Source organism: Phycodurus eques, chromosome 12 (genome assembly GCF_024500275.1).
Source record: "Phycodurus eques isolate BA_2022a chromosome 12, UOR_Pequ_1.1, whole genome shotgun sequence".
Taxonomy (NCBI): Eukaryota; Metazoa; Chordata; class Actinopteri; order Syngnathiformes; family Syngnathidae; genus Phycodurus; species Phycodurus eques.
Genome location: NC_084536.1, coordinates 4,062,187 through 4,080,881, shown reverse-complemented (window position 1 = coordinate 4,080,881; position 18,695 = coordinate 4,062,187). Strand labels below are relative to the sequence as shown.

At 38.8% G+C, this 18,695-nt stretch overlaps 1 protein-coding gene across 2 annotated transcripts; it reads right to left on the bottom strand.

The window, feature by feature from the left end:
• Positions 1-169: 169 nt before the first annotated feature.
• ankrd10b (ankyrin repeat domain 10b) lies at positions 170-16,946 on the bottom strand. Of its 2 annotated transcripts, XM_061691478.1 has the most exons (6): positions 16,589-16,946; positions 15,523-15,675; positions 13,037-13,128; positions 4,694-4,959; positions 3,707-3,808; positions 170-601 (listed from the first exon to the last, which is right to left on the bottom strand). In XM_061691478.1, the coding sequence occupies exons 1-6, from the start codon at positions 16,784-16,786 to the stop codon at positions 420-422; spliced, it is 993 nt and encodes a 330-aa protein (XP_061547462.1). In that variant the 5' UTR covers positions 16,787-16,946; the 3' UTR covers positions 170-419. The 2 variants fall into 2 exon arrangements, with proteins under 2 accessions (XP_061547462.1, XP_061547461.1); XM_061691477.1 differs by lacking the exon at positions 170-601 and having other exon boundaries at positions 1,895-3,808.
• Between the last annotated feature and the right edge of the window lie 1,749 nt (positions 16,947-18,695).

The following is an 18,695-nucleotide window of genomic DNA, read 5'->3' as shown; positions in this document are numbered from 1 at the left end:
TAACAATAGTTTACATACAAGCAAGTTTTTTTTCATGATTCATAAATGTTAATCTTTTTTCCTCAAAATGTTTACAGTTTGATCACCGCTTGGTTCTCTTAATACTGTACAAATAACTTATTTTCCTTTTCAGAGTGGCCTCTAATACTTTTTCATTCAAAACAAACCATTTTTGACATTGGCATTGCTTTAATGAAGATGCTTATTATGGACGACATAAGGTTACAAACAACAAACACGTTAACAACTCAAACTAGGAACCAGTTCTTTAAACGCATACAAAAAAACAAACAAAACAGCCACATTGGGCCTGCCCTTTACAACAGGGAATGATACCATTTTAACTAGCGGATCGCCACTCAATGGCTTTTAAGGCAAACGAAGAAATGTCAGCCTAACAGCCTGATGTTCATCTAAGTTTAGGCTCCATGGTAGAGGAGCACGGTGCTGAAGAAGGTGTGGTCATACAACTGCTCCGCTTTAACAGACTTCTGGTGCTCCACTTGGCTGATCTCAGGCGACCCCCCGTAGCCTGCGGTCGGATCGCGCCCCAAGGGAAGCTGCGGTTGACAGTGACCGAGTGAGGAAATGCCCACTGACACTGGGAGGGAGAAGACAAACAGTCAAGAGTGCGTGCGAATAAATCATTGGTGAATGTCGACCTGATTCTGGAGGCGACCTGTTCAAAATAGCTCAGTGCACCCCTCTGAAAACTTTGACATGGACGTTTCACTCGGCTCGCATGACGTATGAACGATAAATTGTGAAAGACGCTGACATAATCTCGCAAGTCACGAGGCCAGACCTGCTTCGAAATGGGTCACAACCTGGTTTGTGCACGGTGGACGACATAGTGAACTAGTTTCCAAGGTGCCGCTATGAGGGAAGGTACACATTTTTTGAAATTTAATCTTCTAGGACATGCTGGTGCGCTCCGAATCAGAGCAAGATGCTCACAACACTTCACACTGATTCAACTACTGAAAGAAAGAAAAGGAAAAACATTGTATAAATGGATCAACATTTAATGATTGGACATCATTAATTACAAAGCTACACCTGCTCAACAGTGACACACACACACTCGCAGATCACATCTAACTTTCATGTACGAGTACCCCCCGCCCCTCCAAAAAATCCCATACTACAACCCCAACTCCAATGAAGTTGGGACGTCGTGTTAAACATAAATAAAAACAGAATACAATGATTTGCAAATCATGTTCAACCTATATTTAATTAAATACACTACAAAGACGAGATATTTCATGTTCAAACTGATAAACGTGATTGTTTTTAGCAAATAATCATTCACTTAGAATTTTATGGCTGCAACACGTTCCAAAACAGCTGGGACAGGTGGGAAAAAAAGACCGAGAAAGTTGAGGAATGCTCATTAAACACGTGTTTGGAACATCCCACAGGTGAACAGGCTTATTGGGAACAGGTGGGTGCCATGATTGGGGACAACAGGAGCTTCCCTGAATTGCTCAGTCATTCACAAGCAAAGATGGGGCGAGGTTCGCCTCTTTGTGAACAAGTGCGTGAGAATATAGTCGAACAATTTAAGGACGATGTTCCTCAACGTACAATTGCAAGGAATTTAGGGATTTCGTCATCTACAGTCCATAATATCATCAAAAGGTTGAGAGAATCTGGAGAAATCACTGCATGTAAGCGGCAAGGCCGAAAACCAACACTGAATGCCCGTGACCTTCGATCCCTCAAACGGCACTGCATCAAAATTAAATGCATTCAATTAAATATAGGTTGAAGATGATTTGCAAATCGTTGTATTCTGTTTTTATTTATGTTTAAAACAATGTCCCAACTTTATTGGAATTAGGGTTGTAAGTAAAATACAATTTAAGCACATTGGTTCCACTACTAGCTCAAGTAATAAGGCTTTTTTTTTTTTTTTTTTGCAAACTGTACAATCCAATGCAAACTTTTTTAGGCAGCTAACTAACAGATTATAAAATTTCCTTCACCGTTTTTTTTTTTTTAAATGAACATTATTATAGAATTTGTAATATGCAACACTGCTAACAGAATGAACATTCATCATACTTGAGCAACAGCATTCTAAAAAAGTAAATGTAGTACAGTGGTAACTCCTAAGACGAATGTCAAAAAGGGCCTAGAAATTTGAGAGTTTGACCAACATTAGACTAGACCACTACACATTAGACCTCATTTTAGCTAGCATCGAAAGATTAACCTGGTGCCATGACATCTGAAGTGATGGTTGTAGTCATGTGGATTGGATGCAGAAGTGTTGCGTTTGTTAAGCCATGTTTAGGAGTTTCTACTTCTTGTTTTTAATAATTCCCATTCCTGTGTATTTCATAAGCGTTTTAGTGGGAGAGGTTACTGGCAAACATTTTGGGAGCAACGGATTTTGAGTTGGAAATTCTCGACCTGGTGTTGTGTAATTGAATCTATCCATTTGTGCTATTCAGGGGGGGGGAAAGTGAAGATGTAGACTGCTATGTTAGCTTCTCGTTGTAGTTTCTAACTGGTTAGCTGCCACATACTTGTCACTTGTTTATACTTATAGGACAATCAATGATGTTAAAATGTTACTTAAAACATTGCCTGTACAGTACTCAAGGTTTTATGGTGGCAACAGTTTGGACTCTGGAACAAATTAGTTTGAAATACAATACATTTTAATGGGGAAAGGAAGTTCAACCAGCATCATGGATAGATTGTCATCGACCTTTGAGGTACCACTGTACTAAGTCTTAATTTGGTACATTTACAAGCTGTAAAAGTCGGTAGAAAAGCTGCGCTGTGAATGATTTATACCACTATGAGCTACATTCGTGTTGGGATTTGCTTTGGCCTGAGGCAGGTTGAATGACTTAACTACATCAACTAGGGGCAGTTAATACCTCAGTGCTCTCAGGTCTTCATCAAAGACAAATCGACAAGAAATGTTCTACAGCAGATTCAGCAAAGGGAGGGGAGAGAAAGAAAGAAAGAAAGAAAGAAAGGGGGGGGGGCATGATATGACCCAATTTAGATTACATCTCATGGATATTAATAAAAAATGACGTTTCCCTTAAACATTGAAAATGAACACTGCACATTTCCCAACACATTTAGCTTTAGCCACAACAAGCAAAAGCATACAACAAATTTTAATTAAAACTAATAACCAAGAACAGCACTCCGTTTACACTGTTCAACCAACTAGACAGGGAAATACAAATAATTCTGTTATCTGGAAATGGCCTATAAAATATTATTATTTTATTTATTTTTTTACAATAAACCTATTAGTATAACTGGACAAAGGCCTTAAATATAATTTTGAGTGGAATCAGGTACATAGGAGAGTAGAAAAGCTTACACACACTGCTACAGCCTTTTTTTTTTAACATTTGTCTTTTTGCATATAAGTCGCCAACAATTAAATCATAGCTTGACAATAGCAAAATGTATACACAACACCAATGTGAAATACAGTTTTTGAGTGTGCCACCACACACACACACACACTCACAGCATCTCTACAAATAAGCGTAAGAGTTGGTGCAGCGACAAGGCGTCTGCATGGACGCCACATTGAAGACCTCCAGCTCTTTAGTTGCTGAGCTGGACATGGCCTGTCCCCCCTGGTCCTCCCACTGATCCATGGGCCCCAGCCCGTTCGCCGGCGCCACCCCATTCGGCCCCAATGCAAAGGGTCCTGGCCCACCTGTGCTCACAGAAGACTCCAACTCCATGCTTTCCATTGGGGACTCTCCAGCACCAGCAACTGGCCCGTTACCGTTCTGCAATTCAAGCAGCATGCCCAGACCTGATAAAAATAATAATAATAATAATAATTTTAATTTTTAGACCAGTACAAGTATGAAGTTATAAGACTTATTGTTTCTTTACAGGCTAGCTAATTTGGTGAACATAACCAACTCAATACAGTTACTTTAGTTACATGAGGGTTAGAACAACAACAGCTCTCAGTATAACTTCTGACAAAGTTCTTGTGTTGGATCGCTTTACATTTGCTCTAGCTTGTATTGTAAGGATTGGTTTTCCAACCATTTATCCATGTATGGAAAATTGTTCATTTTGTTTAATAATAAAGATTTCTCTCATGGCAATCTGTACAGGCCAGAACCAGTTGAACCTGAATCAACCTCTGCTGGTTGCTGCGGACAACATGGGAGAAAACAACAACTAAATTATGGGGGTGAAAAAAAGATTCATGTAAAGATACCATTTAGTTGGCCTGGACTGACTCGTCCACTCGTTGTGAATTCCTCCATCGGTCACGGTCTCCAATTGTTAATATAAATGGTCAATGAAACTAATGCACCATATTCACACCATATTTAATGGTCTAAACTGTAGTTGGAGTTTTCATTCAGCATGTGCTTCTTTATTCGCTGTAAGCGTGTTGTTTTGTTAACACATTTGTGTATACAGTACATCATTGAGGTCAGGCTCACATTGACAGGGTATATCTGATTCGTCAATTAACGCTGCAGTCCCATTTGCAAATATCTGATATATATTCCATTTACATTCACAATGGAAAGTGAGATGCCAATCAGAGGATATGCACTTTTCTTTCCTCCTCATGCTGCCACGATCCAAATTCATCCATCCATCCATCCATTTTCTTTACCGCTTATCCTCACTGGGGTCACGGGCTGCAAATTGTGGTACAAAAATGACTCACCGTGAGGTCTCGCCTTCTTCACTGGGTTGACTTCCTGGTCATCGAATGACCTCTTTCTGTTGGGTATGCCCTTGAAGAGGCTACGGCCCCGGGTAGTGGGCTGAGTGTGCCCCCCATTCTGGCTGGTGCCATTGAGAAAGTCTCCGTTATGGAACTGAGCCATGTTTTGTTGGAAGTTCTGGGCATTGGAGAGAAGCTCGGCGCACTCCTGGAAGCCCTGCGCGTGGGCCAGGTCGGCGGCGGTCAGCCCGCTGGCATTCCTCACACTGCACAACGGGAAACGTTGAGTGTCAGTGGGATTTACTGCACGTTTGCTTGAACACAAATAAAAAGAAAACATGTCCCACGCACTCACACATATATACACACACACACACACACACACACTGACAGACTTATCAAGCAAACACACTCACATACAGACACGTACAACGATGAAATAAATTGCCTTTGTCATCATCATGACAGATGATGATGGATCCCTTTTGGATCGATTGCATCATCTTTTGAATGAATTGAATGGCTCCAAATAGTTTGAAGAAAACAAGTCTGCTGGCCAAGAGACATGATTAAAACAAAGGAAGCTATGCATTTCCATGTACCTGAAATGATCCGACATGAGCGCGGATGATCAAGCGTTATGTGATCCAGAGAAGACTTGGTGTCCAAAGTTCTCCAAATGCAAGATGAGCAAACACGGAATAGGACCAAGCTCAAGATCACCTCCAAATCCAAATGAGTGTAGGGATTCAAGTATGGAGTGCACCAGAAGAGAGAGTATGGGAAGTTCGGGCTACAGTGGAATAAAACATACCTATACCAATGATATTTGCCACAAATGACAATGATATGGCCAAAGCCGAGAAGTTAAGAGTTTCAGAATTGCTTCATGAGAAGTCCAAGAGCCTGAGGATGAGGGAAGCACCAAAGATATACCTTCCAGGGTAAGTCCAATGAAAGGAACAGCGAAATTAAAGTTTCTTCGACAAGTCTTGAGTAGATTTGGACTTTCAAGGTAAAAGTCTTAGTCTTGTATGACGATTGACCAGAAGAATGTAAGCACGTGCATCTGTGCTTGTGTGTGCATTGTTCACAGTTGCGTTAATCATGCCTCTTTGCAGCAGACTTTCACAGTGCCAGAAAAGATCGAGCAGACAGTGCTGGGACTGGATCAGCGTCTTTTGTGGAATCGATGTCACTCAACAGTAAAAACCATTGTCCATCATTATTCCAAACTTATCCAATGCCAATGGAATACAGCTTTTGCGGACAAAGATTTCTCTCTTAATTGACAGAAAATAATAATACAGCTGAGAGATGGATCTCTTTTAGATTCATGAAGGGAATTCTCCTTTTACAAAACAATACTGCACTTGTTCCGTGTGAATGTCATCACAGAGCACAATGTGTTCTCAGTGCAAACAGAAAGGTCTTTGTTAACTAAATAGAGCTTCTGGAAAAGAGCCAGGATGCAGCTCGATGTGAAAGAAATCCTTAACAATGCGCCATTTCATGTAGAAATTATATCACCTTAGATCAAGTTCTAAAAGGCCTTTTATTTTGCTTGTGCTAAAGTATTTTATGTTTTTATCAAACTGTTACCTGTAGTTTTACTGTAAGCAAGTGGCATCGACTTCCACAATGTGACGACTTCCAGCCGTTTCAATCAACTCATTGTGTCATAAAAACCTTTAGAGAAGTAGTGCACATTGAGGAATTTAACATTGTCAAAACAATACAATTAAAAATCACAATAACTTGTTGCACATCACCCGCCCCCCATTTCAAATTAACGCTTCCAACACATTAATCAAGTCAAATCATTTGTCTTAAGTTTTGTGGTCATGTAAATGTACTTGTCTCACCAAGGAATACAATTCCTATTTTAAATGCTTATATTTTATTTAAAAATATATATAGCTGGTATAAAGGCCCAGATAACCATCGCATGGATAATGGAATTAAGTATCATTTGGCCCTTAAAAAGAGTGACTGGGCAGCAGCTATTACGTGCGTTGTGAGAACTTCTGACATCAGCTCAAACCTCTACTCATTCCCAACTAAGGCCTTCAGCTCTAAATTCCAGCAGCGTGACCTTAAACGCACTGCTCTGCCACTCCCTATAAGGAATAGAGCTGTTCAGTTGCGATTCATACTTCCAGCCATAATTTTCTGCCACAAGTTGACTTTGTACACTAATTATCAGTGGTTACAATTTTGTCAAAGACCCATAAAGGTAGGTTGAAGAAAATAGGTCGCAGGGGTCGATATTTATTGGGTCAGTGACCGTCAAGAGTACGATGGTGAATGTTTTTTTTATTTAAGATGGGCGAATACCAACAGCAGTTATCGGTATCGGGCCGATATTGGCCCTATTTCAAGATATAAGATAAGTACTCACGATACCAGGCATCGATACCTATGGCAAAATAAAAAAAATAATCTGACATATTAAGTCCTCCTTGTCAGTAGTTGGTGCTACACTGCGGCGGTTTGACACATCGGCAAATCATAATGTGCGTCAGAAATAAATAAAGATTTTATTCATAATTATCTGTCATTGTGTTAATTGAAATTGTATGAATCAAAAGTATTAGTACTCGGTATCAGTGAGTACTCGAGTGAATATTTGCACGAGTATCGGTCTGAAAAACGAGTGGTATTGAACATCCCTACTTTTTATTTATCTTTTATTCATATTTGGATCATCAAACAGGCATACAGTTTCTTGAAAAAAATGGTGTTTCGCTCGTTGCGTTCTTTCTCATTAGTTATAGTGCATGTCAGTGTTTTTGCAATACATATACAATAAAGTGCAACCCTGACTTAAAGACTTGAATCAAATTCGACAGTTTGCGTGTCTTTAAACACAAACCAAATATATGCCTGGGTTTTTGGTTCTTCTGCAGACAGACAAAAGTCAAAAAGTTTATTTAAAACCTTTAACGGGGACAAAATGGCAAGTACAGTATTCCTTTAGCGAGACATGACATCTTCAGTGTGCACCGATCCATTTGTTTGGTTTGAGTTTTAAAAAGGAAGCGTTAATTCTTTTTAAATGCCTGGTATGCTTTGCTTTTCAGTGCTAGGTACATACTGTATGTGTCTTCGCTATCTAATCGTCTAACCTCCCAGAGGCAACCTATAGTCATGCTAGTGCTTTGACATGGGACTCACGTGATTAACCCTGTCCATATAAAGGGCTCCTAATGGTTAGTTGGCAAAAGTAAACATTGAATAAAAATAAATAAGCTAAAAATAAAGACAAAAACTAGATACAAGAACAGTCATGGGTAATAAGCAAAGCATGCAGGTCTAAAAATTTCAGTTGTGATTCATTGACATCAAAACCTAGCATCAAAACCAATCACCGCAAGAAATACCTCAACAGTTTGCCAGTGTGTAGATAGGAAGCGATAGTGAGAACACTCAATGCCACAACAGTGCGGCTATCCCAGGGAACGGGGCAGACTCAGCAGTGTCTATTCTCCCCCTTTCTAGGATTACTTGAAAAAACCAAGTCATTTCCAACTCAATGGCTGCAAAACAATTAAGACGTACGGTTCGGTTTTAGCAGGTGAGCAAACTTTTCTCTTTCTTGTCACTTATTGTCACTTTCATGAAGGAAAACGTGACAAATGATTACAAGATATTGTATCAGGTTAAAAAGTGTGACATAACACAATTAAGACATTTCTTGGCATGACGTTAAAATATTTGACACAGTGACATAACAGTGAATAAATAACCATGGCACAGGATGATTGTTACCATTACACAGTTAATAGGTGAGTACATGGTGCTAAGCAACGCTAACACCCCCTAATTGCTCAGATGTTCTAATATTGTGTGTCTGCACTCTTCCCTAACAGCATCCTGCCTCCTGCTAGCTCACTAACGGGCTGCTTTTCAACTTCCCGAGGCTCATGACAAATTCAACTAAAAATGATAATATGGATATTGGTCTCTTTGGGGGCAGGGGGAATCATTAGTATTATCAAATAATAGCGTTAGACGACACTTGGAAATATTTGAACCGGTTCACCAGTGACTAGGTTAGACCACATTAGATTCAAAGAGAGAAAAAAAAAAAAAAAAAAAAAAAGTTTAGATGTTCTTTCATTATTCCCATTGAGTAATTTTTTTTGTTAGAAATATAATAAACGTTTAAAAGCAGGAACAGAAATGGGTCTGTGGCTTCCCCCTCCACCCATTCCTGTTTGTAGTATTGAATTAATAACTGTTGTGTACTTTAGTTTAAATGCATTGATCAACAAATTGATATTTTAAGTGTGTGAACATGGAGGGGTTTGAAAGAAATCCTGGGATCCAATTTGTTGGGAGCAGTTATGATGCAGGGAAGGAAAGGGAAAAGATTCATCCACTCGTCAAACCATTGCTGTCCAGAACCAGGGCCCTGAAGTGGAAGCATTTGGATGATGGCTCTTAAAAAAAAGGGACAAGTCCAGCACAAGACAGGCCTCAAAGTCAAGACCTTAAAATCCATCCTATTCCAACCACACCCAACAAAGTCATTGCAAATGTAAGAATTTCTGTCTCCAATGAAGGAATATTTGGCCTCTTTGTCCAGAATGAGGCTCTCCGATGAAAGCACAGTCGCCATTCTTCGCGTTGAGTGTGGCGACTAAGCTTAAGAGCTTCACGACTTCCACGGAGCAATTGCCTGGTTTTTCCATTTCGGTCCAGCTCTTTGTGTCATCTTTCCGTGGGTTCAAGAGGGTGGACTGGTCGTGCGGGATTGACAGGCAACAAAACACTTGAGTAAGACTGACATTCATTTCAAGAAGATGTTAAATTATGTGGTAGTGTATTTTGAGTGAAATACAAAAGGGCTCTCCAATGCCAAGAGGCTTTTAATGGTGTGAGTATGTAAATTTGGTTGTGATAGTCAATATATTTATTATAATTGTATGTGCATTTTTTTAACGGGATCTGCATTCAGTAAAGTGACATATTTCCTGCCATTTTTTGTTGTTTTAACTGACAACGCTATTGTTTACTGTTGCAAAACATTTCCTTTGATACAAAGTAGATGTAATTATTTGCAAATACAAGTTTGGTTTATCCAGTGTCTCATCTGTTTAAGAAAGACACTGTTCTTTTTTTTTTTTTTAAGTGTGTTTCGGTGTATCTTGAAGACGTTTTATGTATCTAAGAAGCGCTACTGTATTTAGTCTGAAATTAAGACCTCAATGGGTTTGTCATGAGCCTCATTCCCACCTAACTTGTTTGCGTGAGTTTCCCTTCTTATATGTGCCCAAATAATTTTCCCAATACTTAAAATAATAAACTTTATAATAACAGAGACTAAAGACAAAATCTGTGATCTATAAAGGGGAAAACAAATAACATCATTTTCATCACTTATACATTTACTCATCAAGTAATAACCAAATGCACATCACAGGAAATGGAGGATTGTTTCGTTTTGGTGAAGCCAAACCCCACCAGGGGTTTTATGTGACATGAAAAGTATCATTTTGATGCAGTGTAAAATGCTTAGCTAAAACTTGAAGATCAGAATTAAATGTTTATTTTTTGTTTGTTTGTTTTTTACCTTTGGATACCTTACGTTTTATTAGTTGTTCTATCAAAACAAATAATTGTCCTCTTTATCATCACAGATGCTACATACATGATATCTCACCACCAATAAATGAAATGTTGGTCTGTGAGGTCCAATCCAGAATATTAACAATATTTTTGGTCAGAGACGTCAATGAAACCTTTTTTTTTTTTTTTAATGTAATCAATAAATGAAAACATTTTTGAAAAATTGGAAAAAATCCACACATCTGAAAGCTCCCTGGAAGCTCTGGCTCTCAGGACAATGTCAAATATAAGAACAATTAGCCACGGCCTGATGCAAAGTATGAAACTGCAGATCAAATACTGTTAAGGAGATAAATAAAGTGGAAATATGCAGTAAGACATTGCTAATGTGGGTCAGCACTGCATTGACATGAATATTTCAAGCAAACAATGGAGAGTTACATTTCAGAAAATATGGTTAACGTGAAAAACTCCTATTCCATTTTTAACACTTGCAGTCAAATATATTTTCATAAATGCAAAACATGACATTAGAAAGTAACAATTAAAATTATGTTGTGTTTATCTGTAGGCGTTTTAAAATCACCTCTGTGGGCCCTTAAGATGAAAGTTCATTTTGGTATCGTTTTAATATTTCTTTTATAGCTGTACTTCATATGGGCTTTGTGCCAGGAGTAAACATGTTAATAATTCATTAAAATAAAATCACGATTATCTGCCATAATAGTAACATGAAGAAAAATAGAAGACCTCAACTTGTCATTAATGATTTTTATTTATTTATTTATTTATTCTGGTTTAGGAAACAATATATGAACCAAGGTATTCAATTCTTGAGGTAAGAGTCAATTGGTGGTTTATGTTAGTTGAGTTTATACAACATTCATTTACTTGTGTGTGAAAACTACATTTATATAAGTTACCTTGCTTCTTCATCTAGCTGTTTTTTTCTTTTTTTTTTTTTTACACATTGGCAATTATGTTGTATTTATGCAGTTCCATACAATGCAATGCAGCTTTGGTAGAAAAAAAACAAACAAAAAAAACTTTCATAGTGAAGTGTCATGTGCATTTGGTCATCTAGATAAAACTGTATGTAAGACATAAACCAAAACAAACACTAAATAAAAACACACTCTAGAAATAACAAATATCATGCAACATGGCCTACAACGTTAAGAACAGTTTATCAACATTTTCATCAAGCTGTCCTTGTGTTCCGTGTATTAGAGATGACCAAAAATTATACTTGCTACTTGAGCTCAAAGCCGTTAGAATCAGTTAATGATCAACTTTTACTAATAACGAGCTCAGATCAAACAGGTTCAATTGCGGGCAAAAAATTAAAATTAAAAATAAAATAAAATAAAATGGTCGTAAACAGTTCATCCTGGTATACGCACAAGGGGCAACTTGATGAGAACTGTCACAATGATGAACAACAATTTCAAAGATGAACAAAATAAAACTGCTTTTCAAGGGCGCACCACCAAATTGAAAGTTTCACAATCAAAGTTAATATAATAAGTAATACTATCAAGCTAGCAGTAGCAACATTTGTCGGAAAAACATGCCTTTAAATTCGCACGGCTGACAAGCTGCTAACTGCTCAGAGGTAGCGTGTTTTATCGTGTGACGTTTCCCCATTACATTAACTTTTATTATTCCCTCACTCATCATTCAAATTAAAACCTTGTTTAAAGAATGTTTTAACATTCAGTAACAAGAGTTAATTTATTTCTACACTTGCATATGGATTTAAAAGTCACTTAAAACATTGCCTGTAGAGTTGCACAAAAAAATAGATAAGCTAAATAAGCCTACAAAACTGCAGTATCATCATTACTTTAAAAATGATACATAATATTTATATATAAATGGCATCCAATCCAAATAAGAAAATGGTGGCCAAAACCGATTAAGTTGTCACACACTGGGCAGGGTTTGGCAAATAGTCTTCATGAGTGACCGCCTGTTTTTTTCTGCGATTCAGAATTTGAGCCGCTGGTGAACAGTGTCACAACATATCAGATGTGAAAGACAAATTAAATTAAAAAAATAAATTAAAAAAAATGTAAAAGCAAAGCCACATGAGCTTTGAAAATACCCGTACTAATACAGTATATACAGCATATATATATATATATATATATATATATATATATATACATACATATATACACACACATATATATATATACATATATATACACACACACATATATATATATATATATACATATATATATACACACACACACACACACACACATATATATATATATATATATAGATACACACATATATATATACACACATATATATATATATATATATATATATATATATATATACACACATATATATATATACACACATATATATATATATATATATATACACATATATATACACACACACACACATATATATATAAATACAGTACAGCATACTGTAAATGGAGCCTCAAAACCCAATACAGGGTCGCCATTTTTTTTTGTTGCAGCGCGTCCGTAGTTTTTTTTCTGCGATGGCCCACTTTAGTCGCATCGGATTCAGTTCTTCCGTAATCAAGTTTTATTCATTTCTCATAAAGATATCTGCCGTATTGAAATGTTCAGAGGTTCTCTATTACCATGTAAATATCATCGATGTTCTGATTCAGCTTTTGGTGGTGAGCCCTTGCAAAGGCGTCATGTCCAGAGTTGGAGAAGAGAGGAAGGGGGGAAAAAAAAGAGGTGAGCTCACAACATTGACCACAGGACTTACTCAGCTTTTGCTCCCTGCACCAAGAGAGCGTTGATGCACTCCAGACTGCCCGCACGTGCAGCCTTGTGGATGGGCGTCTCGCCCACATAGTCCTGAGAGATAACAGAGCAGCTTGCAGTTAAACATAGAAACACATGTTTGGACTAGATAGAACAAGACCGAGTGCCTCGACATTTCCTGTTTCAAATGCGAAATGCAGTATCTGCACTGTTCGATAAGTCAACTTTTTGACTTTTTTAACATGACACGCTTTTAACTTTATTTTGTGCTGTTCAACAACTTGGTAAACAAAGACAATGATTTTAACAAGTATTACCATTTGCCAGGAAAATGGGCTTCCAAACAACTACTTCTGACCCATTTTGGAGACCAGCAAAGACTAAACGTGATCGAGACAAGAACCGAATCGGCTTTCCTTTGATAAAGCAAGTAGAGACAACACGGTGTAATGACCATTTAATAATAGAGGGTTATCCCTCTAACTACCCACTTGACCAATTGGTAGAGCACATTAAGAAAGCAAACAATCCTTTTGAAGGACCATAGATGCCAGCTCAATTGTTTGGTAGACTATCTTTTTAAAGGAATGATTTAACATTTATAAAACACTGTCATTGTAGATCTCAAAGGTGTGCTGTTGCACGCTATACAAATAAGATGAAGATAGAAACAGTCACGTATGGTAGTATTTCATATTTTCTGCAATTAAAAAAAGGCAATGAAACCATACAAAAGAAATGTTGTACAGTGAATCCAATGTCCCCAAACCTTTGAGCTGTGTATTTCTGAGTTTTGTTGTTCTGTCTAAAGGAAATACATATATATATATTTTTTAAATTAATTGTTAAAAGATTAAATCAGGTCCCTTTGTGTTTTGATTTTATGAAATAGTGGGACAGCGATGTTATACACTTCAGATTTTAAATCAATGCGGTAATCATTGCCAACTGTGGGCCTGTGAAGACCTTTGAGACTCTTTTTGTGATTAGGCACGATACAAATAAACTTGACTGAGTGTATTCCATTTTCTGTTTCCAATGTATGAGTCATATACAAATGAGAACACGGTGCAAGTCTGCAGGCAATGCATGAACTTTTCACCCAGACTTCAACGCCGCCCTTCTGTAGCAAATTATTATTAAAGAAGCAGTTGCAAGTGAGAGCGATCGAAGCGGAAAAACACACACACACACCCAGAATGAGTCATGATCAAATACCAGGCTATACGAGCTGCCGGCAGTCTGGTATAATTGTTCAGTAGACAGAAAACGACACAAATCCTCCACTTTAAGATGGCTTGCTACCACGCAAAAGCAGAAAATGGCCAGTTATTAGAAACAAAAAGTCTGCAAACACACTGTCATGATGACGACAGCGCATTATGTCATTGTGACCCACTAATCTCAGTAGCGCAGCGGCGCATAAAACATAATCCCAGCATTTTAGGACGTTCACGAAAAGGCAATAAAGATGCCGAAAAACAAAAACAAAAATGCAGAACAGTGGGATTCCATTTTGGGAGAAGATTAAATAGAAAGTAGAAAGGAGACTATGATGAGATAATAGCAGTCCGCAGGGCTTGTCATCATATCAGTGATCCTCCTTGATGGGATCAGCCTGAGCTCAAGCTGTCGCAACACTGCTCATTTCACTTATTGCCAAGCCAAGCTGAACGAAGTTCAAAAGATATTATAATTATGATATATGTCATTTATCAATATAGTAATTTGTCCGAGTAGTTTGTGCCTGTTTTTTATTTAGGGGTGGTGTCTTTAAATGTGCATTAAAATGATCGATGTGTTGCCAGTGACTTAGGAGTGTTTTTTTTCTTTTTTTGTTTTTAAGCACTCGCAGAAAGTTACAAAAAAACTACACATATAAACGCCACAAGTTGCATTGCTGACGTGTTCTTCTTCAGACGACAAACTAGTTAGAAGCGAGTCACCAACACTGACGCTGGTTGCGGCCAAGAAGTGCTCTCCATTTCAGTTAAATAAGTCGTTTGCCTAATAGCATCATTGTTAAAGTCATTTTTAACCTACTGTCACAATAGCGATAAAAAGTGCTTGCCCCAAAATTTTTTACAACTAGACCCTTACTTGTTGAATTTATAATAATAAATTTACAATAAATAAGCGAGGTGGGCATTGCAATTAAGAGTCTGGTTTGACTTGCCTTACCTGAATAAACAAAGGTTAAATAAAATATGTTGGTTTTGTTCTTGTTTTCCAAATACATTCAAAAATTGTAGGAGCATAATTCCGTCGTAAACCGAGTCCCGATGTAAAAGTCCCCAACCGCTATAAGAGGAAATACAGTATGTAAACGCTTTAGGATTTCAGTGTTTAGCTGGTGCAGTGTGTGTTCAATTGGGTTCCTTGTTGTGGCAACAAAGCTTTTTGAACTTCTTAATTAATCAAGTTAGGTGATTTTTACTTTCCATTATCTCGCCGGTGGCAAGTCGGCATACTCATCTGATTTCGCACCTGTCTATTAATGTCTGCGCCGGCTTGTAGGAGCCATAACAAGCACTGGGGATGTCCTCCAAATGCTGAAATGTGAGTGGGCGTCTGGGCAAACTTGGAGGTCACAACGTTGACGCCGCAGCCCACTTGTACCAGATGCATCACGCACTCCAGCTGGGAAGAAACAAGGGTTCATTGGCATGATTCGTTCATTTAACAGTGACAGGTGATTTAAAAAATAATAATAATAATAAAAAAAAAAAAAAAGCTGGTTGGGACACTCAACTGTAGTTAATTTGCATGTTAAGCTGAATATACTTTTGGCATGCCTTCAATTTCCTTGCAGCGAACAATTAGAGCATTTTCAGAGCATTGAATTGATCGTAACTGGACTGATCTGGTTGTCCCAGAAGAGCTTAGGCTACATTAGATAGTACAGTTTTAGCCTGAGTGTTAGTGTGGAAGTGTTTATCTAAGTGAGAGGAATGCCCCAACCACGAATGGTATCACTCTTTTGGGATGCAAGTCGACAGTCATTGAGGTGGACTCATCTTTGAGAATATTCCATTCAGTTGTAAGTAGTAACGGTTGTGGAAGCCAAAAGCGGTTGTTTGTTTTGAGGCTAAATTATTGAACGTCTTCCCGGACCTGATGAACCGGATGAATGATAATATTCACAGAGAAGATTAAAATGAGTAAACTTCATGGGTTCCTTTTGTAAAAAAAAAAACACCCTTTTTTTTTTTTTGAACTCGTGACATATTAAAATATGTGGTGAAAAAAATATGGAGAGAGACAGTATTAAAGTTAGAACATTGTTACAGAAAGGCTTTGGAGTTATCTTAGTGAAGCTAGATCCGATGTAGGTCTCGCTCCAATCAATTCATGTCGCCAGTGACGACGAAACGACGAAACCGCTCCATCCACGCCATTGTATGCTTCCAGTCAACTATGGCGGCCCATTAGCTAGCAGACGAGGAGGCTAACATCAGGAAATGGCCGAGACGTCGCGCTCGTTCCAAAAAAAATACAAAATTGAAAAGAAAAGAAACATAAATGAAGAGTGACCTCCACATTGTCAAGCTACCTTTCCGAAATGAGCTGCCCAGTGTATAGGCGTCCAGCCGTAAAAGGTGTCCTCCACGGTGAGGTCGGCCGGGTTGGCGGTGGTCTGAAGGAAGGAGCACAAGGCGCCGACATCTCCATCCCTGCACGCCCGATGGAGAGGGAAGCGGCTGTTTAACACCTCCTCGCTCGAAAAGCCAGACTCGCACCCAAGCGACATTGCTACGTAAACGAATAAATGTAAATAATAATATTACAAATACAAAAGACCGACTGGCGGGGTGGGGGGGGAAATGTGGTTATCCGAGCAGGTCCCACGCCGCCCCGGGTTGTCTGATGTTTGTCTTTCTGCCTGACAACACGAAAGCACACACCAACGGGCCCACCGCAGAAGTGAAACTTGAGAGACGCCGAGCGAGATGGCAAATATGCCGTGGATTATCCTCACGACGCGGAACGGAGCCAAATGAGCCTGAAAGCGGTGGACTGGATTACACAAAAACAACGGATTGAACTCACTGGGTTGGGCTGAAGATGGACAAGTGTCTTGAGCGTTTGGGCGGCCCCTGGCTCTCGCTCCGTTGACAAATAGTTGTTGGAAGGAACTCAAAGTTCACACTACCGATTGCTCATTTGTAAAAAATCAAAAAGTCCAGACTCTAAAATGTACTCTAGCACGATATTGTGAACATCAAACATGATATACGAGTTCTATTTGGATAACTTGGCACAACAACAAAACCTGCACACAAAATTGTTTCCATCTTATTCACTTGTATCGTGCTTAAAGTGAGAAGGAAAAAAATATATCACTGGAAACGCTATCAAAACAATCAGTTCTCATAGCTTTGCTCAACTGACTAACAAAAAAAATGCTAATTTACGTTATGAAAACGGAACAAATATTTTCACCTATTCGCTGACTTTTTTTTTTTTTTTTAATCGATTTGTTTACCTATCCTTCACTATTTGAAAGAAAAACTCACCTAGTTGTTATTTTTGTGCTCAATTGTATTACTTTGGCTCCATTTTGGTGTCAAGGAATCATAGTGAAGTGAGTTCAGGAGCTTCGTTTGGACAAAAGTAATGCATGGCCACCATCTTGTGGCATCTTTGTACCAGGGAACTATGTGGAAGCGAGTTGAGGTCTTTCATTTTGACAACAATAGTGCTTTCCCTCCATCCTGTAGCATAGGCAATTAGAAACCCTTTTTTTTTTCGGGGGAGGGGGGGGGGGGTTCATTACTCACGAATTGAATGGAAGCAAACATTTGAGCATCATCATTTTGTGTATTATGCATGTTACTTTTCCAAGCTGAAGACTGGCGGCCAGTCCAGAGTGTACCCAGAAAATGAAATGATGGATGATTGGCTAATAAATCATTGTGCTTTACAACACACGTCATTAGTTACCTTACTGTAGTTTGTTTTCTTCTTTGCCACAGGATGGCAGCACATAACCAATAACGCAAGCTCATTGGTGCCCGCAGTGAGTGGCGTGTTTGTGGGCATGGGCGTGGGCGTCTGTTCGATTTTGGAGGCAAATGTCACCGAAGCACAGCACTAAATGCGCTCGTAGTGCGACCATCTGTCCATTTTAAAGAGCACTTTTCCTCATTTGAGCTGGAGTCTATTCCAACTGACTTTGGTAGAGAGGCGGGGTGCACCCTGGACTACATTGACATGAATTATTGAATTGAAATAACAATCTTCAATGAACCAGGGGCGTCACTCGTTTTTATGGATTGTGGGTGGGTCGGGGGGTTAGCCCCCAGAAGTGTCACACTGGGACAATATGTTGTCGGAGCGTGGGTTTGAGGGGGGTTTTGATCTTGAGGGCGGGAGGGGGGGGGGGTTGGTTGCATTGGGCCAAACTTAAACCAAAAAACCTATTTTTAAACAACCAAATCATTGGTGGGGTTAACAATTTGTATTTTTTTTTTTGAGGGGGTTGGGGGGGGGTCACACCAAATGAAACTAACCACAAACCACCAAATCATTTTGGGTGTTGGAGCCCCCTTAGAGCTAGCAATGCCACTGCAATGAACCTAACATGCATGTTTTTGGAGTGTGTGAGGAACCACGCAAGCACAACGAGAACACGCAGACTCCAGGAAGGCCGGACCTCA